This window comes from Marmota flaviventris, chromosome 17 (genome assembly GCF_047511675.1).
Source record: "Marmota flaviventris isolate mMarFla1 chromosome 17, mMarFla1.hap1, whole genome shotgun sequence".
NCBI classification, from domain to species: Eukaryota; Metazoa; Chordata; class Mammalia; order Rodentia; family Sciuridae; genus Marmota; species Marmota flaviventris.
The window spans coordinates 1,336,267-1,363,878 of record NC_092514.1 but is presented as its reverse complement, the minus strand read 5'-3'; the positions used below and the strand labels follow the sequence as shown (position 1 = coordinate 1,363,878).

Here is a 27,612-nt window from a genome sequence, read left to right as displayed (position 1 = left end):
TTTTCTGCTTATGAAATGTATTATGTCAATTGCAAAATGTGATATGTTTATAAAAATATTTTATCCAATTTAAATATTTTACAGTAGAAATAATTCACCTAACATTGTCACTGTTGAAACCCAAATCTTCTCCACATATTGAGACAATTAGAAGAAGATGAAGGCATGAAAAATTACTTCAGAAGAGTGATAGGGGGAGGGAAAACAGAAAAGGCATTTGTGCTCAGGAAATGACAGTCACCAAGTGCTTCCAGATGTGGAAGGGATCACCTTCTTCCACATGTCCCAAGACTCACTCCTGCACATTTTGAAGCCGAAGACTTCATGTGGTTGGTGGTGAACTTTCTTCTTCCATTTAAAGAGCAACTACTCTTTAGGTAGATCTTTTCCCATTTGTTTTGCCTCTGAGTAGGAGAATGTATGATGGGTAATCAGATACAATCTGACCATTTTCCTCAAGTGCATGAAAAGCTTCAAATAGAGTTCAGAGTGCCCTGCCAACTGAGAGCTGTACTTACATTCTCTGCACATCAGTTAATTAGTATATGGTTGAAATAAAGACAAAATCAATTTGTCTAATTTGTTTTCAGAGTTAAATAAATACACTTATTTAAAGCAAACATAACTCTCTTAACCCATCCCCATGGCCCACAGTGGTACATACCAGCATACACATATACACATGCAGAAACACATAGCTTTCTCTCTGTTTTCCCTTGTTTCAAAAAGAAACATCCTTCCATGCCCTACTCCTCATTCATTGTGCTTCCGCAACTTGCCATCCTGTTTTCTCTATGACACATTATAGCATGAAGATGCATTTGCAAAGTCACTTCTTATCCCAGAATAGATCTCAGAGATATTGATGGAGAACAAATAATTCAGAGGGAATGAGCTGTTTTATGTTTCTTGCTATCACATGTGTAGTATTGTTTCCTTTTCTTTTTTTTTTAATTTGTTTTAATTAGTTACACATGACAGTACAATGATCTTGACATATCATACATTTGAATCAGATGGGGTATAATTTCTCGTTTTTCTGAGTGTACAGGTTGCAGAATCACATTGGTCATGCAGTCACGTATATACCCACAGCAATAATAATGTCTATTTTATTCTGCTGTTCTTCCATTCCCTCCTTCCCCTCCTCTCCCCTCCCCTCCCATCACTTCTCTCTACCCAATCTAATGTGACACAGTTTTTTTCTTTTTCGTCACGTTGTCATACATGTATTCTGTGTAACAATGAGTGTCTCCTTCCATCTTCCATGCAATTCCCCTTCTCCCTCCCTTTCCCTCCCACCTCTCTTCTCTATCTAGAGGTAATCTTCTTCTCAGGCTCTTCCTCCCTACCTCATTTTGAGTCACCTCCCTTATATTGGAGAAGACATTCAGCATTTGTTTTTTTAGGGATTGGCTAACTTCACTTAGCATAATCTGCTCTCATGCCATCCATTTCCCTGCAAATGCCATGATCTTGTTATTTTTTAGTGTTGAGTAATATTCCATTGTGTATATATGCCACATTTTTTTTTATCCATTCATCCATTAAAGGTCATCTAGGTTGGTTCCACAGTCTAGCTATTGTGAATTGTGCTGCTATAAACATTGATGTGGCTGTGTCCCTGTAGTATGCTGTTTTTAGGTCTTTGGTATTGTTTCCCTTTCTATCCATTAGTTTATAAATATTTAAATGTTTTCCTAATGTTTTTACAAATGTGAGATTATTCAATATGGTAGACTTATATAATTTATATTTCATTTTTAATATTGGGGTTTGTGTGTGTGTGTGTGATCTTTACCAAAGCATCCTTCCATTCTTATACAGATACATATAGACCATTCACATCTGACCCTAATAGGGCGTGTGCTTAAAACAGATCTGTTCTCCTTGAGAAAAAAATCCCCAGTCCGTTTAGCATAAGAAACAATGTTTCAGTTACTACATTTTGCTTTAGAATATCCCATTCATCATTAACATTTATAGAATGAATGGTCATATAAGTTAAATTTTTACTTAAAATTTCTGCAAAATGTTTTCAAAAACCTGAAATGATAGGTCTACTTTTGTCCTGAATCCTAAGATATTCTCTTGGTCTGAGATATCATATTCAACTTTTCTGTTTTATGAATTGTCTTCTTCATTTCATTAAGAAAGCAGGATTTTTGTTATTATTATTTCAGAATTTTTACAGAAAATGTACATGGAAAATTTGCATGTTTGTGATTTTAGAGATATCTCTGAGAGATACCTAGATAATTGCCAATTCTCTATGACCCAGGATCTTCTGTTACCAGAGTTGTAATTTATGCACATTGTGATACCTGTGCTCTCTGTAATATTACTTTGTAACCTGAAATGCCTTAAAATTTCATATTTGATTTTCATTTCTTTGAACATCACCCAAAAATTTCCTAATATATACTCATGATCTAGTTAATACATATTATAATAATTTGATTATTTAGAATGGTATAACAGATGTAGAGTCACACATTTAGTCTACTTTTCAAAGTCAAAGAGGGAAAATCAAATTGATAGTTCAGATTGATAAATAATAAGCAGGAAATAAATTGATAATAATCTTAGTAAATGTGATTGTTTTTTAAAATTTATTTTCCACAATCCTATACTGTGAGAGTATTGTATTAGAAATAAAAATCAGTGTTATAAATTTAAGTACTATACTGTCTGTTCTAGGGAATATACAACATTGTTTCTAAATTAATCAATCAGTTTGCTTTATAATATAATATTGAAGAGATTCTGTATAAATTTATTAAATAAGAATATGAATTTCTGTGAGTTCAATTATCTCTTATTTATACTTTATAAAAGTTTTATTTACCTGGCTTATTTTTTCATACAAAGTTACATAGTTGATAAAATTATATGTAAAGTAGCAGCAGTTATTATCATATAATAAAATGATTTTCATGTAATATTTTCAGAGCTTCTTTCTAATGAAAAATAAAAAGAGCACAGATGAAACTTAACACATATATTAGAAAGGACTGTCTTATTTAAGGTTTCTCACTTAGGTATATTTGGTACACCTAAAAGAAACACTCTACTTTAGGAATTGATTTCAAATTTCATGCACATGTGGCATTATTTTTAATATTACTTCAGGAAAAGTACTTAAAATATTTTTTTTTTCCCAGAATGGGAAAACACATTAACTCTGAGAACTATCATTTACTGTTTACATTGTCATCTGAGTTGACCTGAAGTCTGTTGTATGTGGTGGTAACTTTCATAAAAGGCCAATCTCTTTGCCATGGCAACACAGTGATGGATTAGATGTACAGCATTCATAATAGAAATATCTGTGACTCTGAAAGCCATTGTCAGAGAAAGAAGATTTGTTGTACAGTTGGGCAATGCAAACCCACTTTAAAATCTTATTTCAGAAATCATTGTTTAAACCCTTTCCTATTCCAACTCTGTATTAAAACACATGAAGTCAAAACACATTTCTTCCAAAAATGCTGTTAACATAAGGTTGAAGGATTCAAAGTCTATAAAATTAAACATTAGAAAAGTCCAGACCGTTTTCTTCTGCAATGTTTTAATAACAAAGCTACATATCTTGGTAATGATTTGTTTAAATATAGCTGTCACAAGCAATATTTTAAAATGATTTTTTACATCAAAGTACAACTTTATTTTGATGTAAAAAGTTAAAAATAATTGTTAAAGCAACAATACAAAGAACATAATTGTAGCCTGGATCATGGTGTATGCCTACAATCGAGCAAGTCTGGAGCCTGAGGGAGGACGATCGTAAGTTCCAGGCCAACCTCAGCAACTTATTGTGTCCTAAGCAAATTAGTAAGACCTAGTCTCAAAATAAAAATGAAAATTATAAAAATAAAAAGTGCCCCTCTTGGGTTCAATTTCTAGCACACATACAAAAAATAAAATCTAATTATACTCACATGTGAACATTCTAAAATTTGAAGGGCAAAATTGGTGGCTAAAATAGTAACCGCAAAATTTTATCAAAATATATTAGAATTTAGAGGTGCTAAGCCTTGTGATAGCTCTCTTAAAACCAATAATAAATATCCAACGAAAGATGCAGAATAAGAATAGTGAAGAATTTCATACAATGGTTTGTGAAATAACTACACCATGTTCAGTGAGTATTAACTAAGATAAGCAGGTTATGGCATAGTTCTTTCCCAAAATTATGATGGCTTTCATGTAATAATGTAACTTATATATTTTTTTAAAAAAAATTGAAATTTATTTAGTCATAAACTCATAGAATTTTAGGTTTAGGGAAGCCCTAAAATTCTGACAATTGTCTTCATTTTGGAGATGAAGACAGCACTTTTCTATGCTATATAAAATTCTCTCAGAAATGCCACATACCTGAGGCCATCAATGTGATACAGATTAACATTAATATAGAAAATATAAGAAAACATTTTGACATATTTATTGTCAATTAATCATGGGAAAATGAATACAAAGATCTTTCAATTCAAATAACTTAAGTATATATCACATTATATATATATATATATATATATATATATATATATAAAGTTTATTAATATACTATATATTATGTTTGTATAATTATATGCCAGTGGATATGTGTATGTTCATTTCTATATATGTGCTTTATATTAAAAAATTAAATGGCTTCATATATGTAAATGCATACCAACAGCCATCAATATATAGATCAAATTCTTCAGGATGTTTCATCAAGACATTTATTTACAGCTAATACACTAAATTATATTGTAAAAATATATGATTTTAAAACAATTGTCAATAGTCATGCCTGTAGATGAAATAGCATAAACAAAATTTGCCTAATACGACTTCCTGTCAAAAGTCATTAGGAAAACAGTGATGAATTCCACTGCATTGAAATTTGGATTCTTCTCTCCAGAGCCTCTAGATAAGCTGAATGTTTTAGTCATCACTTTTGGTGCTCTGATCAAAAAACCGTACAAGAACAATTTTAGAGGAGAAAAGTTTATTTGGTCCTTAAAGTTTCAAAGGTCTCTATCTATAAATAACCAGGTCTCTTTCTTGGGGCTCAAAGTGAGGAGTGTGGTGGGGGAAAGTTGCTCAGAAAGTAGGCAGGAAGCGGGGAGAGAGAGAGAGAGAGACTCCATTCACCAGATACAAATTATGTAGCCTGAAGGCACACCCCCAGTACCCCCCCACACTTCTCTGGCCACACCCTACTCACCTTCAGTTACCCATCAGGGATTCACTGAGTTAAGGCTCTCATAATCCACTCATTTCTCCTCTAAACCTTCATTCATTGTCTCACACAGGAGCTTTTGGGGAAAACTTCACATCCAAACCATAATACAGAATAACATTTCAAATGTTAGAATTTAAAAATATAAAAAATAAGCCTGAAAAACTTTTTCAATAGTAAATTCTCAAATAAATGTTCCTATTTTACAGTGCATTTGAATTAGAAATCTATACATCCAGTGGGTAGGATGCCTTAATTTTTGCTCCTTGTTCACAGTCCAACAGTTTTTAAAACCAATAGCAAAGAAGAGCCTGATCCTTTTTTGGAACTCAAAGCAAACAAGGAAATAACAATGAAAATCTCAATAATCAAAATCTGAAAGACAAAAAAAATTGGTATTTGGGATAGTCTATTATGGGTATAGTTGAACATATTTCATGCTTTTCCCTTAGAAATTATTCAAATTTTATGGTTCTTTTTAGTTATACATGACAGTAGAATCCATTTTGCCATAATTATACAAGCATGGAATATATCTTGTTTAATGCACATTGCAACACATCTCCTTCCCATTCCCTCTCCCATCTCTAGTTCCCTTTCCTCTATTGATCTTTCTTCCATTTACCCATAGTTATTTTTCATTTAAATTTAAAAAAAATATTTCTAACATTTGTTTATTCTTATGGTTAATCTCAAATTATTTGTAAAATGAAATGATATAATGGTCTTTTACACAATATATTATAACTTTTAAAAAATACACAGTACATGGCTTTAGCAATTTTTAACATCTGTTATAGGCAAGAATGCATTTTCAGTACAGGTAATTTAGAGTGAATTAATGAAAAAATGTCTTATTCTATCAGAAGCAGAATCTTTGCTGTGGATATGGAATTTCATTTTGTGTACAGTGAAAAATTATGGTAATGCATACTATGATACATGAAACAAAAAAGAGGGTTCAAAGGAGATTCCTGACAGAAATACACCTGGAAATATGCCTTACACAAACAGTATTTAACTTGAACTGTGAAGCATAAAGGAACCTGCTGCTTCCCAAAAAGGAAGGGGAAATAGATTAACAGAAACATGAGGAAAGCAAGCATATGTGATTCAACAGACAGAGGGGATTTTCTTCTTCCTGTGCATCCAGGTGGTTGATGACATGGAATAGAAAGGCCAACTAAAGGACCAAATGGAGTGGCATGGAAAGTGTAAGCAAATGTGCTTTGGGCTGGGAATATGAGTCAGGGTTAGGGAACCTATCTAGCAAGCAGGGGAGCCCTGGGTTCAGCCCCCAGTCCCTTCCCCACTTCACACACAACAAGATTAATGTTAATCAGACAACTGGCACACACTGTAATCCCAGTGACTGTGGAACCTGGGGCAGAGAACTTCAAGTTCGGGAGAAAAAACTTCCCTTTTAAATAGAGAATGAGAGAGATAGTAAAGGAGATGCTGAGGTAGTAGAATGATTATGAGTCAGACGTAGCTTAGACCATCCTTTCACCTTATTTTATCTATTTTTCAGAATCACCTAGTACATTTTTAAAATAAGTGAAGTTTCAAAGAATTAGATGAAGTCATAGATATAAATGGTAAGATCAAGATTTGCTTTTGTTTCCACAGTAAAGGTTGTATCTCTTAGTACTTCCTTCACATAAATCACAACGGTAATATTTTGAGTTAAATTAATAGGCATTGTATGAGCAATTGAATAACCTAGGGAAAGGAAAGCGGCAGTACAAATGGTATTCACTAAAAAGGGACAGGGTAAATTAGAGTCTTGAAATAAAAGAGTTAATATTCAGAACAACTGCAATAAAGAATGCAAATTGATACAGGAACCATAAAAATAGTTTCTGAGAGAGACTGTTGTAGAGAAGTCCATCCGGAGCAACAGAGGATGTCAGAGGACAGAGCACACCAACTTGCATTCATCCTTATCTTTCTTCACCCTTCCACCCAGTCAGGCTCCATTAAACAATGAATGAAAGTTACCAGAGTGTATTTACAATGTACCACGTCATGCATCGGAGAATTCCACTTGGCAATTTTCTGATGAGGGAATGATATGGACATGGATGTGCAGGTGCCCCTGCTGGCTGGTTTATAGAGTAGTTCAGGTTCTGATCTTCGAGGAGATTAGCTTTCTGCCTTGCTGACTAAACTGAGCTGCCTTAGAGATTAAATAAGAAACAGGTTTTAAGGATGATTTTTATCCTTTTCCTGCCATCTGAATCAGTCCCTCTTGAAGGGTAAAATGCATTGATTCTTTACTTTTCTTTTTTTTCACACTGGAGATTGAACCAAGGGATTCTTTACCACTGAACTACATTAATCCCCAGTTATTATTATTATTATTACTATTTTTAAATTTTGGACAGGGTCTTGCTGAACTGCAGAGAGTAGCCTAGAACTTAGAATCCTCCTGTCTTAGCCTCCTGAGTCACTGGGGTTGTTTTTAATACATCATCAGTACTTATTGCTCAATTGAAAACATTTCTTCTTGAAAATATTCATTTTGAGTGGGTGCAAAAGGGAATGAAGCATGTTAATTAAACACATGTGCACACATGTGCATAGTTTCAATTTCATTTTTTATCTGGCAGCCATTAGATTGATCGTTGCTCTGCATGTGGGAAGATATTCCCACTTTTTACAATGCCCCAATGTTTACATGTACTTCAGATCTTGAATATAGAGAAACTATTCACCACCCTGCTCAGTTTCTATAATTGCATGTTATTTCCTATTTTATAAGGTAATAGGACTTACAAGACAAGAAAACCCTCCACATTCTCCAGCTATATCATCCAAACTTCCCTGTATCCATTGCCGTCTTCTTCCTGTCCCTCACTTGTCTCAGCGTAGGAAAGAAACTGTCATAAATGAGCTGTTTTTATCTACCTGTGATCAAGATTCCATTTACTATTTACTATTTTTATTAATGTTGTTAATGTTCAATTGAAAACTTGATGTAAATAATTGATTTAAAAGGATGCCCTCTATCACCAGGGCATCCTTTTAAATCAATTATTCTCCTGTTGGCATCACTGTTGTCTGTTTTCAGTCTCTCTTCTTAATATTAAAATCTTTGTCCCACCAAATCCATCTACAGCCTTCAAAACCTCTCCCTGTCATTTACTGCAAAGCTTCCCATAGGAGGTGGTATGTTTTCCTTCTTTTTCTTTCCATAATCTTGCTTATTATTCTTTTTCCACCACTAGTCAAGGTTCAATCTTAAGTCAATATAACAATATAATTACTAGGAGAAGTATTGAAAAGATTTAACACAATACAAATAACTTTATGATACCAATTTATCAACTGGTGTTCGAACACATTCTACAATAGCATCACTTGAAGTACTTATTAAAATGCTGAATATTGCAGCCCTACTGAAGAAAATTAAGAGGGAGAGAGAGGAAAAGAGAGAGAGAGGAGAGACAGACAGACAGACAGAAACACACACACACAAACTAGGGATCTCAATTTTCCTATATTGCAAAAATAAGATCTGACTATACATGAAGAGAGGAACACAAGGCAATAGGAAATACACTTGAAATTTTTTTCTTCAAATTGTGTATATTCCACTGTTAAGGTTATAAAGAGAAGAGACTTATGTACTCTTAAAAGCAAAAAGTAGTAGTTTTGTTCTAAATGCCAGATTCTTAGAAACAAAATAAGACTGGAGGATAAAGTTAATGGTTTCACTGACACGGACTTCATGACTCCATGAAAATCAAGCAGAAGGCTGTGTCTTTAATGGGTGTTAGCAAACAGTAGTTTTGTATTAATCAGAAAATCCTCTTTATGAGGAATGGTGTTAACAGAGCTAGCATTCATGATAAAGCTTTTATCTGAAAGTTCTAAAATATTTTACACAAATACGTATTATTTGAAAACAAAAAAATAGATGAGTTAGAGATCTTCTCATTAATTTATGTGGCATTTTGGAAAAAAAATTAATAAGAGAAAACAAACAGAAGGACAAATAGTTATATATCAAGAATTTACAGTATTTGGAAATCGAATGAGATAGAGGAGAAGAAACAGAATAAAGGCAAATATTCTATATGTCAAAAGTAAAAGATAAATGGTGGAAAAAATAAAAGGCACCAAAACCTGGTAGACACTGGAAAAGCTAAACATTGATGGGGAAAGGATCTCACAATTGAATGCCAAAGACATTTAAAAGCTAAATATCATTCAGGTATGGATTTTGCCATTCAAGTTTTCAAGTAGTTTTCTATTGAACATTAACAGCATTAATAAAAATATTAAGTTTTAAAGTAATCCAGTGGGTTTGTATCTCCAAATTTCATACTAAGTATTCTGTGTGGCATGTAAGTTAGCACACTCCTTTTCCTGTCCTATCACACATATTAGTTGATTCAGAAAATAAAAGTTATTATTGTCCTTGAAATTACATCTGAATTTTTAAGATCAGAATGAGGTATCATTTTTAAAATAAGATTTCTACAAGTGTTTATATTATTTATGTATTTCACTCAAATATTTTGATAAATTCTTAGTTTTACTTCTAAGATTATTTACAGTTACGTTTTTTTTTTTTTTTTTTTTTTTAACTGATACATGAATGCTATGGAAGCTGCCCATTTTTGTTATTACAGAATCATCATGGCTTTATTTTGAGGACATTTTTAACCCTTTATATTTAGTTGAAATGAATTATACTTATTTTTTGATTGGTATCACTGGGACAATTCAGGTAGACTTGAGCAATGAGAAACACAGCAAAGGTAAGGAGAGACACGGTCCAGGTATACTCTGCATCAGACTTCTCGTTTTATCAAAGTATGCTTTCTGAGAGAGGATCCAAATCTTCTGACACTTCCATAATTAAAATGTAGTAATATTACAAAGAGAAAATACATGGCTTATTCATACCTCTAGCAAATTTCCATTCTTTGAAAGATTAGTGATTTGTGTGAATCACGACATGTATGTTATTTTACTTCTTTAAGGAGAGGATTCCTTCTCTGGTGTCTTTGTCAGTGGAGATGGAGAATACCCCAGCACCGTCACCATTCACAATGGAGTAGGTCATGTCAGCATTAGAGCCAGTATCAGCATTATTTGCCTTGATTTTCCCAACAGCTGAGCCAACTTGAGCTGATTCAGGAACATATAGTTGATAGTGCTCTGGAAAATATTTCATATTAAAAATAATGTTCATAAAGTCATCTTATAAGAAAAGATTATAAAATTTAAATTTTGCATTCAAATAAATGTTAAACTAGGAAATAAACAAATCATTTTCAGAATTTAAAATATTAGTTTACTAATTAGTAATTAAATACTAGGTTTATATGAACTTTAAGATATATGGAAAACAATTTACATGAAAAGAACCTGTATACCTTAACATACAATATCTTATTTGTTGTCCTCTTTAAGTGACAGAAAAATAGAGTAGTTAAGTTTCCAGTTTCATATTGAACAAAAATCAATTTAGTAAGCTATTAGTGCAATTCCAATTTATTTCTCCCCTCATATAGCATGTAAAGTTCAAATATAAAAGTTTAGGAATGTGAGAATTAAACAGAAAAATCAAGAAGAGAAGAAAAGTAATATTATAAGTGTATAACCATTTAGTGCAATACATAAGCCATGACAAAGATAATTATGCATTTATATGTTTGTTTACCATATATTCCTCATCAACTTCTTGAAATTATTTGACATAACTTTATAATAGTCACAAATATAATATCTATTAAAATTAAAATTAAATTGATGATCAAGTTGAAGAATGAGAAAGTACATACTTTGGCCATATAAGGTAGTATTTATAAAGTATTAATAGTTTTAAAAGTTAATCTTCTGTAGTCAGAAATAGTAAATCTATTAATTTTTATAAAGTTTTCTGATAATAATCAATATCAAGAATTTGTTAAGGATTTTTCTAATAATAAATATTGACTAGGACTTTTGTCAAAACCATTTATGAACAATTATAAAAGTTTAGTGATCATATTTTTTAAAAAATTCCTACTGATAAGTTAAAAATGTATTCATCAAAGCACTGGGTTGCAAATCCAAAAGAATAACATAAATAACAAAGTTTGAATTCAAATGCAATTTGATAAAGTATTTCATCCAAGAATAAATTAACATTATTTCAGCAGTATAGAAGGATAACATTAGACTGTAGACTGATAAACGTATTTCTTCAATGAAAATAATTTTTGTCTGAAAATCATTCATTGGATATGGCCTGATAGTAAAATTAAGTTACATCTAATTAATATATGCAGTTTTCTTTTTTAAAATTATGTTAAGAACATCTAACATGAAATTCAGCCTAAACAAAATTTAAAGTGTGAAATACAGCATTTTTAAAGCACAATATTAAACTGCAGATCTCTAGAAGTTATAAGCCTTGATTAATAACTGCCCATTTCCCCCCTGCGTTGAATGACAATCACAACACTGTTCTTTGGTCAGATGAGCCTATTTTAGAAGGCTCATTTAATTGTAATCATGGAATATTTGTGCTTACTTGACTAGCTTATATCACTTCCCCTAGCATCTTTCATGTTTATTCATACTGTCACAAATTGCAGGATTTCCTGTGGTTAAAACCTGAATAATATTTCATTATGTGTATGAATGTTATTTTTCTATTAACTCTATTCACTAGTCTGTCTGTTGACTTATATATTATTTCTACATTTTGGCTTTTGTGAATAGTGCCTTAATGGACATGGGGGTGATAATATCTTTGAGAATCTATTTTAAATTCCTTTGGATAAATGCCCAAAGTTGGTGTGCTGTATCATATAATAGTTCTATTTTTGAAGAACCTCCCTCCTATAATCTGGGTTGACAGCACCATTCTGCATTACTACCATCAGGGTATAAAGGAGTTCTAATTTCTACACATCTTCACCAGAACTTTTTTTTTTTTTAATTTAGCCATTCTAACAAATGTGAGCTGATATCCTATTGTTGATTAGATGTGCACTTCCCTGGTGATTGTGACCTTGAGCATCATTTTATATCCAGTTTGTCTATTTATATGTAATCTTTGAAAAAATGTTGAAGATATTTGCCCATTTTTTATTGGTTCTTTAAAGTTATACATGACAGTAGGGTCCCTTTTGATACAATTATAGAAACAAGGAATATATCTTATTCTAATTAGGACTCCAGTCTTATGGATGTATACAAACTTGAGATTCACTGACCTATATTCATATATGTACATAAGAAACTTATGTCAGATTCTTTCCACTGTCTTTCCTATGTCTATCCCCTCTCCCTTCCTCATTCCCTTTATCTCATCCTCTGAACTTCTATCCCCCCCACCCCCGCCACTCCACTATTGTGGATTACCTTCTATTCGCTTTTTTGTTTTTTGGGGTTTGGCTAATGACACTTAGCATTATATCCTCTATCCATTTTCTAGCAAAAGTCAGAAAGTTATTCCTTATGACTGACTACTATTCCATTGTGTATATATGGCACATTTTCTTTATCCACTCATCTGTCAATGGGTATCTCATTGGGCTCCGTAGTTTAGCTATTGTGAACTGTCATTTGCCCATTTTTAATAAGCTTACGTGTTGCTTTACTATTGAGTTTCAGGCATACATCATGTGTTTTGGAAATAAACATTATGTCATATTAGACATATTGGTTACAAAGACTTTTCCCATTCCTAGACTGCATTTTCATTTTTATTGTTTCCTTTTCTGAATTAAACTATTTTAATGTGACATTGCCTCATTTACCTATTTTTATTATTATAATCTGTATTGTCATATCCATTTTTTGTGTTATAATCAAGAAGTCATTAACAAAACTAATACCAAGATTCCCCCCTGTGTTTTCTCTTAAGAGATTTACAGTTTCAAATCTAAATATGACTGTTTATTTATGTATGGATATGGTAAGAGTCTGATTTTACTCTTTTGGATGCAGATGTTCATTTTTTTCCAGAATCATTTGTGAAGAGATGGTATTTTTCACAATTTTGTCTTTTGTTTCTCCTTGATAAAGATTAATTGGCCACATACATGGGGCTCTATTTCTAAGATCATGACTATGTTCCTTTGGTCTATGTTTTCTATGTGAAAACCATACTATTTAATTAGCAGTGTTTTGCAATATAGTTTGAAATCAGGAAGTGAAATATATCTAGCTTTGCTCTCCTTTTTAAAGATGTTCTGACTATTTAGGGTCTTTTGTGGTTTTGAATCGATTTTACAATTGTTGCTTTCTATTTATGTAAAAATGTCATTTTATTTTGATAGATATTTTACTGAGTCTGTAGAGAAGATATGTCATATGGACATTTTATTATAATCCACAGATAGCATCATATTTGTGGAAAGTTTTTCTACTAAGAAGGGAACAACACAAAGATGCCTACTTTCACCTTTTCTCTTCAACATAATTACCTCCTCAATGTAACTTTAGCTAAAGCCATTAGGCAAGTAAAAGAAATAAAAGACATCCAAATCTGAATAGAAGTCAATGTTTGTAAATGCCATGACGTTATATATAGAAAACCCAGAATACTCCACAAAATGAACAACATCTGTTTGAACGAAAAATTAAGTAAAATACCAGGATACAAATACAGAAAATTAATTGTATTTCTTCAAAACAATGAAGATTAGGAAAATAATCTTATTTTCAGTATGTTAGCTTTTTATAGCCATGATAAACATTCCTATGTACATATGTGAATACACCATGATGAATCTTCACATCATATATAACCATAAGACTGAGAATCTAAATAAGACATGTTCCATGTTTGCATAAATATGTCAAACCTTACTCTACTATCATATATAGCTTAAAAAGAATAAAATAAAGAACTAGGGATGGTGGTATAGATTAACCAGTATGATTAAAAATATTCCACACAAAAAACAATTTAAAGGAGGAAAGATTTATTTTGGTTCATTGTTTCAGAGGTTATAGGCAAATATCAGTAGACTCCATTGTTTTGGGTCTGAGGTAAAGCAGAACAACATGGCAGAAGGGTGTTCCTCTCCTGGCAGCCTGGGAAACTGAGTACAAAGAAGGAGGGAGAGGCTGGGGAAAAGATATGCCCTTCAAAATCATGCCCTGTTGATTTTGATCATGCCCTCCAACCTCCCAATAATATGTTCAAATTATTAACAACCAACTGATAAGGCCAGAGTTCTCAAGATCCAATTACTTCCCAAACACTACAACTCTGACCATTGCTACACTGGGGAACAAACTTTCAACCCATGAGTCATTTGGTACAACTGCCCCCTGTCCCTGTAGTTTCCACCATCTCCTCATGATTCCATCATTTCCCATAATTGCCATTTCTGAACATTGTTTCATTATTACTAAATCTTCAACACATGAGACTTTGGTTGGCATTCTAAATTCTAACTAAAATAAATGGTACTGAAAAGAGAGAAGTACTTAGTAATAAGCTTAACTAAGTAAGGAAGCAAGACTTTTGCACTGAAAATTGCAAAACACAGATTAAGGAAATTTAGAGACAAACAAGTACAAAAACACTTTGTGATCATGGATTCAAAGACTTATTTGCTTCTAAAGATAAAATTGCATGTTTTAAAATGCAAATATTTACATATTAAGGTTTAACTCTTGTGTGAATATGCTTATTAAACATTTAACAAATATTTTATCTCTTTTTATTTAGTATTGAAGGTACTTGGTGACAAAATTAATCTTAATGTCAAGTAAGAAAAGTATATATTAGTTTTGAATTTAGCACTCCCAACAAATATATAATTTCATAAATACATGAACTATATGATACCTTGACATTAATCATATGGTTTTATCAGAACATAGCATATTGACAAAAGTACAACCCTTAATGATATGGTTAACTAACACATGCGATTCAACCTTTTATTGCATTCTGTCTTCTCCTATTTGACTGCTGCAGTGTAGGCAGCTTATTCAAAGAGCACATATCCACAGAACTGTTTGAACTGGGACTAAAAAGAACTTCTCACTCTTTGCTATAAAAGCTACGGTATATTGGAAGAAGTTGTTTTTCAATGACTGTTTCCAATCTTCATGTTGAATAATCAAATTTAAGGACAGTCTGTTCCAAAGAATTGTCATATTGATTTACACTGGCCTTAAAAATATCAAGAGATGCCTAAAAAACACCTGTAAAATAGGTCAATATTTGTTGAAAAGATAGTATAGATATATTATTACAAAGTACAGTAGTACAGATCTTCTGAAATTTATTGTTTTAGAGAGGACAGAGTGAGATAAGTCCTTGCATGCCAAAAATTCTAAGGTCCAATGAAACCAGAATTTTACATAATTCCTTAAACCTCCTCACAAATAGTCAGCTAGTTAATATAGGGTATTGACACTTGCAAACAAAAGAAGTCTTAGAAAACAGGAACAAATGAACATACCACAGAATTGTTATAGTGGTGGCATTATAAATCAAGTTAGTTTTATAAAGTTGTTTGTGAAAAGAGTTCAAATAAGTAATACAAAATTGATGGCCCAGAAAGCATTTAGGCTAAATCCTACAATATGATTCATGTACCAGGAAGAAGATATTTTTTTTAAGAATTGGATATATCAAATATTCTCCATTAACTATAATCTATTATAGAAAATAAACTATATTCAGGTCAGTATTTTATACAATTTCCATAGAGTTGAACATTCATAAATTTTAAATCATGTATCCAATTTACTAGGCATCCTGTAAAGAGGCCCTCTGATTTTCTCTCCATCCTGTTATTCATGACCATGAGTAATTCCTTCCTGTTGAATGCTGGACAGAGTGACTCACTTTCAATGAACTAAGTATATCAATTCCATCTTTGGTTACAGTAATTTTGTGGCTTGTCTCATGGGTATCCTCTCTCTTACTCTACCTTGGATATCTTTCTTGGGGAAGCCTGCTGCCCTATTTTGATGTGGCTTTTTGGAGGGACCCTTCTAGCAATTGACTGATGCTTTCCAAAAATCATGTTAGTAAGTTGGAAACAGAAATGAGCTCCACTTCAACCAAGGTTGGATAAAACCTAAGTACCTGCTAACATTTACATTGGAAACTCATAAACTTGAACCAAAGCTAAACCATAGGTATATTTCTGACCAAAAGAAATTGTTATATAATAATTTCCATCTGTTTCAAGTGATGAAATTAAGAATAATTTGCGATTCCACAGTAATCAAATTATACACAGCCCTGTTATAGTTGCAAATGATTTGAGAAGTTCAGCAGACTCTTTTTAATTCTTGTTATCCTCTTATCCTTTGTGTACTGATTAAGAAATTTAAAAATAAAAACTCGAAACAAACATGATTGCATTACATCTTTATTCTTGAAAATTTCCCTTCTTATAACTTTCACTTTGGTACATTTCCAAATTAAGAAAAAAAAAGTATAATAATATATGCATTAATATTATGAAACTTCTATATTCATGTATCTGCTTCGGATATTATTTTTTAAAAATATGTCACAAAGGACATTGCAAATGATCTATTGCCATGGGCAAATTCTCAGTTCATTTTCCCAAAGAACGAGTGTTTTGAAAATATTTTAAATATTAATTTACGCATGCTTTTGGGCTGGGATTGTGGCTCAGTAATAGAGTGCTTGCCTTGCAAGCATGAGGCACTGGATTAGATCCTCAGCAACACATAAATAAATAAATAAATATAAATTTACACATGCTTATAAAAAATATATTGGAATGAAATAGTTTGTATGTTTTAGATTTATATTTATCGTGTATTTTTCCATATTGTTTATTTTACTCTTCATGGTAATTTGGGATATATCTAAGATAATATGTATTTTAATGAATTATTTTTAAAAATATTGTGTTAGTTGTAGATGGACACAAAATATTTATTTATTTATTTATTTATTTATTTATTTTGTGGTGATGCGAATCAAACCCAGTACCTCATACATGCCATGGTAAATACTCTACCACTGAGTCACAACCGAAGCTAATGTATTAATTTTAATAGTATATTTGATTATGATAATTTGCCATAATTTATCCGTTCTTATGTTACCAAATTAGGTTGATTTCAATTAATATTACTTTACTTACTTTCTCGTGCACATGCAACAGGATTTATCTAGACAATATTGACAAGTGAAGCCCTACCTGGACTTTCAGAACTTAGTCCTTCCCTGGTTCTACAATCCTATTTCTAACAGGTGAATTTCAGTTTCAATTCAAATTTTATTCACTTTGTTCTTGAAAAATAGTATCTTCAATAATTTAGGTCTCTACTTCCATTCTATAAAAAAATGTAGGAAGAGAGATTGTATCTGTGATTCCAATTGTAATCTAAAAATGTATGGCTACCAAACAAATATTCAAATCTAATATGTCCTGAATTCCTGCTATAATATTTTAATAGTGGGCATCTAAAATATGATATCTTTTTAAAAATTAAATTGACAATAAATTAGGAAATTTAAAAATTATACCATTGAAAAAGGAAAAACAATAAGTTATTTAAAATTCATAATTAATGGAACAAAGAAAACTGAATAACCTAATTTGGATATTTAACTTTTAGACCCTGCTTATTTATGATATGAACTGTATTCAAAAACTAAACGACAACAACAACAACAACAACAACAACAAAAAAAAAAACTGAAAATAAACAAAAGAGCATATAAAGGCCCAAAGGATAATTATCTTTAAAAAGTGTTGTGAATGAGACAAGGAAGTCCTCTTTCATCACCTCTATTTAGAAGAGTTGTTAAAATTTCATCCAAAATAATGAGAAAATAGAAGAATATTGGAGGAATGCAAATAGAAAAAAAGTCAAATAATCTCTATTTGAAAATAATATAATTCTGTATATAGAAGATACCTAAAACTCCTCAGAAGTGAAGACCTTTAGAGTTGATAAATTCAACAAAGTAGAGGGATATAAAAACAATTTACAAAAATAAATACTTTTTCTATCCACCAATAATAAATTCACTGAAAAATAAAACAGGGAAACAATTCCATTAAAAATAGCTTTGAAGAAAATTAAATAAATTCAATACCTGGGAACAAGTGGAACTTGGATGAAATATATCTACAATGAAAACTATAGGACAGTGAAGAAAGAAGTTGAAAAAGCTATTAGAAGATACAAAGACATCTCATGTTCTTGGGCAGGCAGAATGCATATTCTTAAATAAATTTTATTATTATGATCTATGTGTTCAATGTAATCCTTTCAACATACCTATGGAATTATTCACAGAACTTGAAGAAACAGTTCTAAGATCCACATGGAAGAACAAAAGGCCCAGGATAGCTATTCTGAGCAAAAAGAATAAAGCAGGAAGGATCACAATACCTGACCTCAAATTATACTACAGAGCTATCATAACAAAATCAGCATGATGTTGGAATAAAAAACCGACACAAAGACTGGAATAGAAGACACAGAGAATAAACCCTTATGGCTGGAATCATCTGATTCTGGATAAAGGTGCCATAGCACATTTAGGAGAAAAGACAGAATTTTAACAAATGGTTCTGGAAAAACTGAATAATATATTTGAAGAATGAAATTATATTCCTACAAATGCCCTGTATAAAAGTCAACTCAAAGTGATCAAAGACTGGAGAATTAGACAAGAAATTTTGCAAGTTCTATTAAATAAAAAATAGGGTCAACACTCCAACACACAAGTGTAGGAATTGACTTACTTAGTGAGGTCCCTAAAACTCAAAAATAAAGCCAAATAATCAGTAAATGGGATAAATTAAAAAGCTTCTCCACAACAAAAGTTACAGAAGCATGAGAAAAAGAGAGCAAAAAGTAGGAAGAAAAGCTTTGCCAGATACTCCTCTGACAGGGGATTTATATCCAGTTTATATACAGAATTCATAAACAACACCAAAATTAGATAATTAAGTTAATAAATAGCTTAATGAATACATTGAAAATGAACTTGGCCAACAAATATATGAAGATAATGTTCAACATCCTTAGAAATCATGGAAATGCAAATCAAAACTGCACTGACATTTCATCTCACCCCAGTTAGAATGGCAATCATCAATAATATAAATAATAATAAATGCTGACGAGGAGGTGTTGAGAAAGAAATAATTATACATTGTTCTCTTACTATGAAAATAGGTAGGGAGATTACTTTAAAAAGGAAGAATGAAGTCACACAGCTATTCTATTCCTCAATAATTTATCAAAAATAATTAAAATTAGCTATTAATTATAATAGCACATAACTTCCAATGTTCACCACAGTGCAATACAGAATAGCAAACATAAGTTCTATAAAGAACCAGCCTAGGTCCATCAACAGAAGAATGGGTGAAGAAAATGTGATAAACACACACACATACACACACACACACAATGGAGTTCTATTCAGCCATGAAATTATGTTATTTACAGGAAGAGGATGAAACTAGGGATTCATGCACAGTGAACTAATCTAGACTTAGAAAATCAAAGGTCAAATTTCCCTCCTTATATGTAGAAGCTAGAAAGAAAAGAAGAAGGAAAAAGAAATCACATGAAAATAAAATGGAAACCAGTAGAATAGTGACAGGATATCACTGGGGAGGAAGGAGGAGAGAGAAAAGGGAGGAAGTGAGGAATTTGACGTAATTACAATATGTATGAATATATCACAAAGAGTATGAATATATCACAAGCAGTTCCTATGTATAATTATAGGGAACTGATTTTAAAAACAAATAAGTAGAAGAAAGATCAGTGAAGGAATAGCATCTGGGTATGAAGGAGAGGAAGAAAAGGGAAAGTTTTGAAGAATGAAAAAGAGCTAATGTATTCTGTGCATTTATGAATATGTCACAGTGAATCCCACCATTAGGTATAATAGTGATGCACTAAAAGTGTTGCAACTCAAAAGAATAATTTCAGAAGATGTTGCTATTCTCAAAAAGCAAAATAGAAAATAACTGATAACCGGAAGATATTTTAGACAAAAATTTTCAAACTGACATTCTAGTGCAAGAAATCTAGTAATTTTTCCCATTTACCCATTACCCAACAATAATAGATTGCTTTCCTATCACGGTTATTGGGAAAAATTCTGCAAGGAACACAGTAATGCAAATATCTCTTTTGAGTAAATAATATCATTTTGTACAAATATATGTATATACACAAATGTACATTAAGGATATTAAGTAAATTAACTCAGTCCCCCCCCCAAACAAACATTATATGATATCCCTTGTATTTGTAATCCAATATACTCAAAATCAACAATGTTCAGATAAGATAAGAATGGTGTTTCACAGTGTCTGGGTTAGTGAGGGAAATGAGGCGAAGTTGCCCCAAATTTAGAAATTCTCACTTATGGAAGAAGAATAAACAATAGAAATCTAATATATGACACAGTGACCATAGTTGATAATAGTGTATTTTATGCTTGAAATTTATTGAGAGTAAATTTTATGTGTTCTTACCACCTCCACACACAGACAGTAACTATGTGAGAAAAAGGAAATGCTAACTAAATTGATTGTTGTGATCATTTCACAAGGTATATGTATACAAAATCATTAAGTTGTACATTTTTCACATGTACAGTTCTACTTGCCAAAATTTTCCTTAAAATGCTGAAAAATAATTATGTTTGATAAAGAGAATAAATGGGAAAATCAGAGCAATAATATTGAACAGAGATGAACTAAAAAATATGTGTTTCATAAAAGAGGTCACCAGAATATAAATATTAAATTTATTAACAAATAATTTGTAAGAAACCCACCTTTATGAGATTAATGCTATCATTATACTATAAGACAGTGAATTTTTTACGAAGTCTAGTTTCATTGAGTGTTTAAATATTTTATTATTGTTGGTGTTAAAGATAAACGTAGTTTGTACATTGACCTTTGCATTCCTCAAAATAGTAACTTCATGTGTGTCACACTTTAATCTTAATATCCCTATGGTTAGTGGGTGTTTAAAAGATATTTTTAAATGACAAACATATCAGGATGAACATTAACTCTGAGAAAAGTGCAAACTCTAAAAAGGAAATCTTAGTGCCAATCATGAACAAAAAAACCGTATAACATTAGCTTCAAAAATTCTGACAATTGATGGCTGGAGAGTGTAGCTCAGCAGTAGAGCACAACCTCAGCATGTTTGAGGTTTGAAGCCCAATACCCAGAACCAAGAAAAGTAGAAAAAAAATCTGGCAATTGAAGCCAACCATTCCATAAATAAGTAGCCATCTTTAAAACAATAACACATGATATTTGTTCTTCTGTAATTTTGCAAGAATTTACATTTTTGTAGATATGAATAGTTGGGTGAATTTTGAAGAATATTGTTGAAAGTACATTTAGCAATCTTTGACTAATGGTGCACAGTGTTGGCATTAATACCTGTGATGAAGTTCTATAATATAAAATGATCAATGCATTATTTCAAAAATAAACATATTTAAATAAGTTTCACAAGAGTCATAGTTCATAGATCCTGTGTTGTACAATATTCAGCACATCCACAGTATTTTTATTTTCTGCTCTTTTGGAAGAAAGTAAACCAAAGAATAAAATATAAAATATATTTTTTCATGAATACTTTTGGAGTGTAGCCTCATCAACATTTTTACTGTTGCCAAAATTACCTCAGACTACTGTTATCCAGTTTTCAAGAGAGTTAACACAAATAAAACAAAGAGATGGCAATTTCAGTAAGCACATACATACATTCTGATACCTAGTCAAACAATATATATATATATATATATATATATATATATATATATATTTCCACTTTAGGACACAATGTCATCTTCCTGAAATTCATGTATTGACACTCTCATCCTAATCACTTCACAAAGTGACTATATTTAGAGACAGGTCTTTAAAGAGTTATTAAATTTAAATAAGGTCATTAGGATATTCCTTAATGTAATATGACTCCTGTCCATATGAGAAGAAGAAATTAGTTCATAGAGACATCAAAAGTCAAAACCTTGTTTGGACATAAAAAGTAGGTGACCATTCTGCAAACCACAGAGAAAGGGTGTCAGGAGAAAAGAAGCCTATGAACACCTTGATTTTGCACTTGTAGCCTCCAGAACTGTGAGAAAATTAATTTTTATTGCCTAAATACCCAACTTTGGGTATTTAACAAATTAATGCAGAGTTTAAGTGTGCATATTTTAGTATTGAATCAGTAAGTATAACACATATATCTCCATGTGTAGTTACATAATTGTATAAATATATACACACATATAGCTATGTAATTATGCCAATTGCTTATTAGATTGAGGATATATATATATATATATATATATATATATATATATATATTCTCAACTCATTTTATATCTGGATATATAAAAATAAAGAGAAATGTGTAATAGAAGACTTAATTCTGTGTTCAAATAAGGGGAAACACATGTTCACTTCTTAGAACATTTACTTGAAAAAATTTGTAATTGTAAGACATTTTTGTTTCTTTTTGAAATGCATTAAACTCGTTTTGAAAGCTAAATGAGCCTCTTGTCATCTTTACAGTTAACGAGATGTCTTTTTCATGGATCTGAGAGTCACTTCTTTAAAATACAAGGGGATTGAGCTGAGGGTGGGAGGAAGGACAGGAGAAGAAAGGAATGGTGGAATAAAATTGACTAAACTATCCTATGTGAATGTATGATTAAATCACAGGAAATTTCACTTTTATGTATATCTATAAAGCACTAATAAAAAAAATCTATAAGTAAATAAAGACCTGTACAGTAGGGAAAAAGGAACAGAGAGAGGGAACAGGAAAGCCTGGGGATTAAATTAGAGCAAATTATATTCCTTGCTTGTATGATTATATCAAAATTAATCCCAATATTACGTGTGACTATACTATACAAATTAAAAAATGCAATGAATAAGAAAGATAGTGTCACCAGGCCTATTAACTGACAGCATTGTTACCACATTACCAGTGATATTTAAGATGAAGTATTTATTGTACGTTAGTGGTACTACCATGTCCTCTCACTGAGGAGTGACCTTGATTATCTTGTCAACATGTAAGTAATAAGTTGCAACTGCTTGGTTACATAAAAAAGTGATATTTCTTTTTGTTATTGCCATTTATTAATGTACTGTTTGTGATAAGAATCATATTTTGGTTTAATGTTTATTCAGTAAAATTGTTTTCTTTATCTTCACTACTTTCTTAGGCTTTGGGAGGATTCCAAAAAGATTGATTTTAATCATATTTTCCCAGTAAGTTCTAAATTATAATTACACATTTTCAGGAATATACATAATATAGCTATTATTTCATGGCACCATAAGTCATTAATTAAAAAAAATATTTGTATTATTTTCAAGGAATTCTTTTTTTAAGATTGCAAATCTGGGCACTGCTGTTGCCCTTCCTTCAATCCACCTCATACCACTTCTCATCCATGATACTCTGTGGTTTTGCTCAGAATGACCACAACATGCCTAACTGCAGCATAGAGTCCCTGGAAGCAGTACCTTACTAATCTCATCATTAAATTAACAAAGCATGGTACTGTACAAGTGGATGTTTTTCAAAATACTAATCACATTACCTTCTGAGAAAATAACCCAGGTCCAAAGCAGGAATAGGTAAATATCTGATAAACCACAAGTTTCTTCAATAACTTTGCAAATTATCTTGGGTTATCTTGTTAGGGAATAGAGAGTAATATGTACAATGGCAGATCCAAAAAAACTAAAAATATATATTTTGTCTATAATGCTAATTATGGGAAAATCATGTATTATGAGTTAGATTGAACACCACAAAAGAAGAGAAAGGTTGTGATTTTAAAACCTTTACTACTATGTTTTTCCCCCCAACATCTTGAATGCAGTCATCAATTCTAAGTACAAATCTTAACCTGAAGAGGAATTTTTTTCTTTTTTGAAATTTTTTTAAATTTGTTTTAATTAGTTATACATGATAGTAGAATGCACTTATAGACATTGATTATATTATACATAGATGGGATATAATTTCTCATTTTTCTGAGTATATATATTGTAGAATCATATTGGTAATACAGTCACATATATACATAAAGTAATAATGTTTAGATAGTAATCTTTCTTATCCCCACATCCCCTGCCTTCCCCTCCTTTCACTCCCTCTACCTAATATAAGGTAACACTATTCTTTTTTTTTTTGCCTTTATACATGTACTTTTTTTGCATTACAATTCTTAATACACAGCCCTACCCCACTATGAGTCAACCTCCTTGTATCTTATATCAGAGAAAACATTTGGCATTTGTTTTTTTGAGATTGGCTGACTTCACTTAGCATTATCTTTTCCAATGCCACCCATTTACCTGCAAATGCCATGGCTTTGTTCTTTTTTAATGCTGAGTAAAATTCCATTGTGTATATATGCCACATTTTTTTTTATCCATGCAGAATCTCAACAAGGTCTCACCTTGATGGAATACAACATTAAAAAGGAATTTTGAACCAAGGGTTTTTGAATTTTGCTGGGTCTTTCCCTGGAGTTAGTGTATCCAAAATAGAAATGAAGGCTACAAAAAGGAGCAATGCTATCCTTTGAGGCAAATATAACTTGGTAATATTTATTCCTATAGTTCCAAGTGTCATCTATAAGCCTACAACTCCCAAATTAATAACAGTTACTATTTCTTGAATTCTCATTGCAATTTGAAATGAATTTTGAGAACCAAAAACTCAATATCTGTTTATAAAACTAAGTTGAAAACAATTTGAAAACTTTAAAGTGCAAACCAAAAAATAAACAATAAATAGAATGGTTAAATTTTATAATAAACATTAGTGGTATTAAACTGAGTGAACTAGGGGCTGGGGATGTGGCTCAAATGGTAGAGCACTTGTTTGGCATGCACGGGGCACTGTGTTAGATCCTCAGAACCACATAAAAATAAAAATAAAAAAATAAAGATGTTGGGTCCACTGAAAACTAAATAAAAAAATAAATAAATATTTAAAAATTCTCTCTCTCTGTCTCTCTCTCTCTCTCTAACAAAAAGAAAATAAAAAGAAAAAAAACTAAACTGAGTGAACCTAATGTAGAGAATTTTTTTACTTTATTTTTAGAATTCTCGCTATTCACTGAAATAATCATATTAAAAAATGTATCAACAACAACAGAGGAAAATAACAGGAAATTAAGAAATCAAAAAGGGATTATATTTTAAACATTCAAATTAGAAATAAAAGTTAAATTATCTGTCTTCAGTTCCATAAACTTAATTTAGGTTCACAAAACTACTGGAATAATGTTTAATACTAAAAAATCACTCAAGTTGGCTGGAGCCAATGAAATCATGCAAATGAGGAGATTTGCAGTAAAATCTAACAAGTGAAGTCACATCAAAAGAAGTAATGACATTGCAGTCTTTAAAATTTGTTCAAGAGCTTAGAGTTACTAATATTTCCAAATTTAAAAAAATGAACTTAAAGTAGAAGCTTATTTATGACTATGCACTTATTTGTGACTACTAATGCAAAACTGGAAAATTTAAGGGAAATTTATAGTGTAATAACTAAAAGAATATTTTGAAACAGATTTTATAAAAATGCTTAATGTTAATTTTTATAACTATACTAGCAATATTTTTAGCATTCTGTCATTGAATATACCTAAGCATTAAAAGATAATTTACAAGTGTGTGCATGTGTGTGTCTGTGAATGTATAGGAGATACGCTATTCAGATGTATTGTAGGTGTATTATATATTACAGACATTATGTATTACATTATTAAATATTATATGCATATGATATACAAATATATGATAGCTATAACATATTTGCACACCTTAAGATTTTATAATGAAAAGAATATTTATCATAGACCTATTTGATACAGTGAAGAAGTTGATGTCAAGAATATTTTATGAACCCATAAGGCCTCTTGATAAATCTCAAGTCATTTAATGTACAATTTCAAAATCCAGGAATCCACTATTCAAGTTATTTTGTAAGGAAACAATCCCCAATGCTTTTCATAAAGATCTAGTTTTAGAAAATTAAAATATTTGATAATTATGCTTCCCAAGTACACTCACACTGAATAAAATTTCTTGTGTATACAAGCTAGAACAGAAGAATTTCCATTGCTGCTTTAACAGTCATCAACCATGTACGTATGTCCTATCTGATCTATAGCAGTGAAGAGTTACTGAAGAACTCTGAGCTCTGTGGCAAAGGAATAGCAATGTCCATCATATCCTCTGTGTTGAGAATCAGGGAGACAGGGCGTACAGAAATCCAAGCACAGATAGCCACAGCAGATATTCCTACTTGAGGAGGTGGATTTATTGAAAAGAAAGGGTCTCTTAGAGTTCTGCAGAAAGTGCCAACTTCTGGTCTCTTGAACTAATGTCTATACCTTTATCCGGATATTTTATAAAATGCTGAGATCCATATTTTGGATACTAAATGATGTCTTTCCTCAACACTCTTACTTAAGTGTCTTTTTCATATCAGGCACCTAATTGTTTTTACAGTAAAATACTAATAATTATTTATGCACCTGATTTTTTTTTCTATTATTTTCCTTAAGAGAATAAAAAGAAAATTATCTGGAAGATTATTTCACTCTTGTTAATTATTATTTTCATTAAAATATTAGAAATGCATGAAGAGAGAAAACTACAACACAAAATGTCTACCACAGAACTTGAAGTATTTTTAGTTAATGTATTAAATTATTAATAAGATTTTTTTTATCAGGAAAAAAACACATTATAAACACTTTTGATTTAAATGCATAATAAAGATGCAACTCACAAAATGGCAGATTTGGAATCTCCAGAGGCTCATTTCCACATAGAAACAGCAGAACAAAACTTGAAATCAGATAAACTCAACCTATAAACAAAAGTCTACTGTATCTAAGTAAACGTTCAATTAAGAAAAGTCCATTCAAAGTGGTAAGCATTTATCGTGCTTCTACTTGCTCTTATACCATCCCTTCAAAGAGCTGAGAGATCTGGGTCTGCAAGAGGTGAGACCATTGTTTCATATTTGGTCCATGAAATTAGACCAAGATATACCCCATTCTTTTACAAATATACCAAAATTAATTCTACTGTCATGTATAATTAAAAAGAACAAATAAAAATGAAAATAAATTAAAAAACAAAAAAGTTGAAATTATTTTAGATTGAGAGAAAAAGAAAGAAGATTCAAACTACGCCAATCAAAAAGAAATTTGGGACATTACTACTGATGTTACAGAAAGGAAAAGATTTTCATGAGTACCATGAACCACTATATTCCAAAAAATTCTATAATCTATGAAAAAAAATTCTCAAAAAAGTTGACCTATCAAAACTAAATTATGAAGAAATAAAAAC

The 27,612-nt window shown here is 31.2% G+C and overlaps 1 protein-coding gene across 1 annotated transcript in view; it reads right to left on the bottom strand.

The window, feature by feature from the left end:
- Positions 1 to 27,612, bottom strand: part of LOC139702403 (cadherin-18-like) — a 215,788-nt gene that overhangs the window by 26,147 nt on the left and 162,029 nt on the right. The window contains 2 exon segments of the mRNA XM_071603491.1: positions 8,553 to 8,631; positions 10,219 to 10,405. Of these exon segments, the coding sequence (XP_071459592.1) occupies positions 8,553 to 8,631; positions 10,219 to 10,405 (266 nt within the window).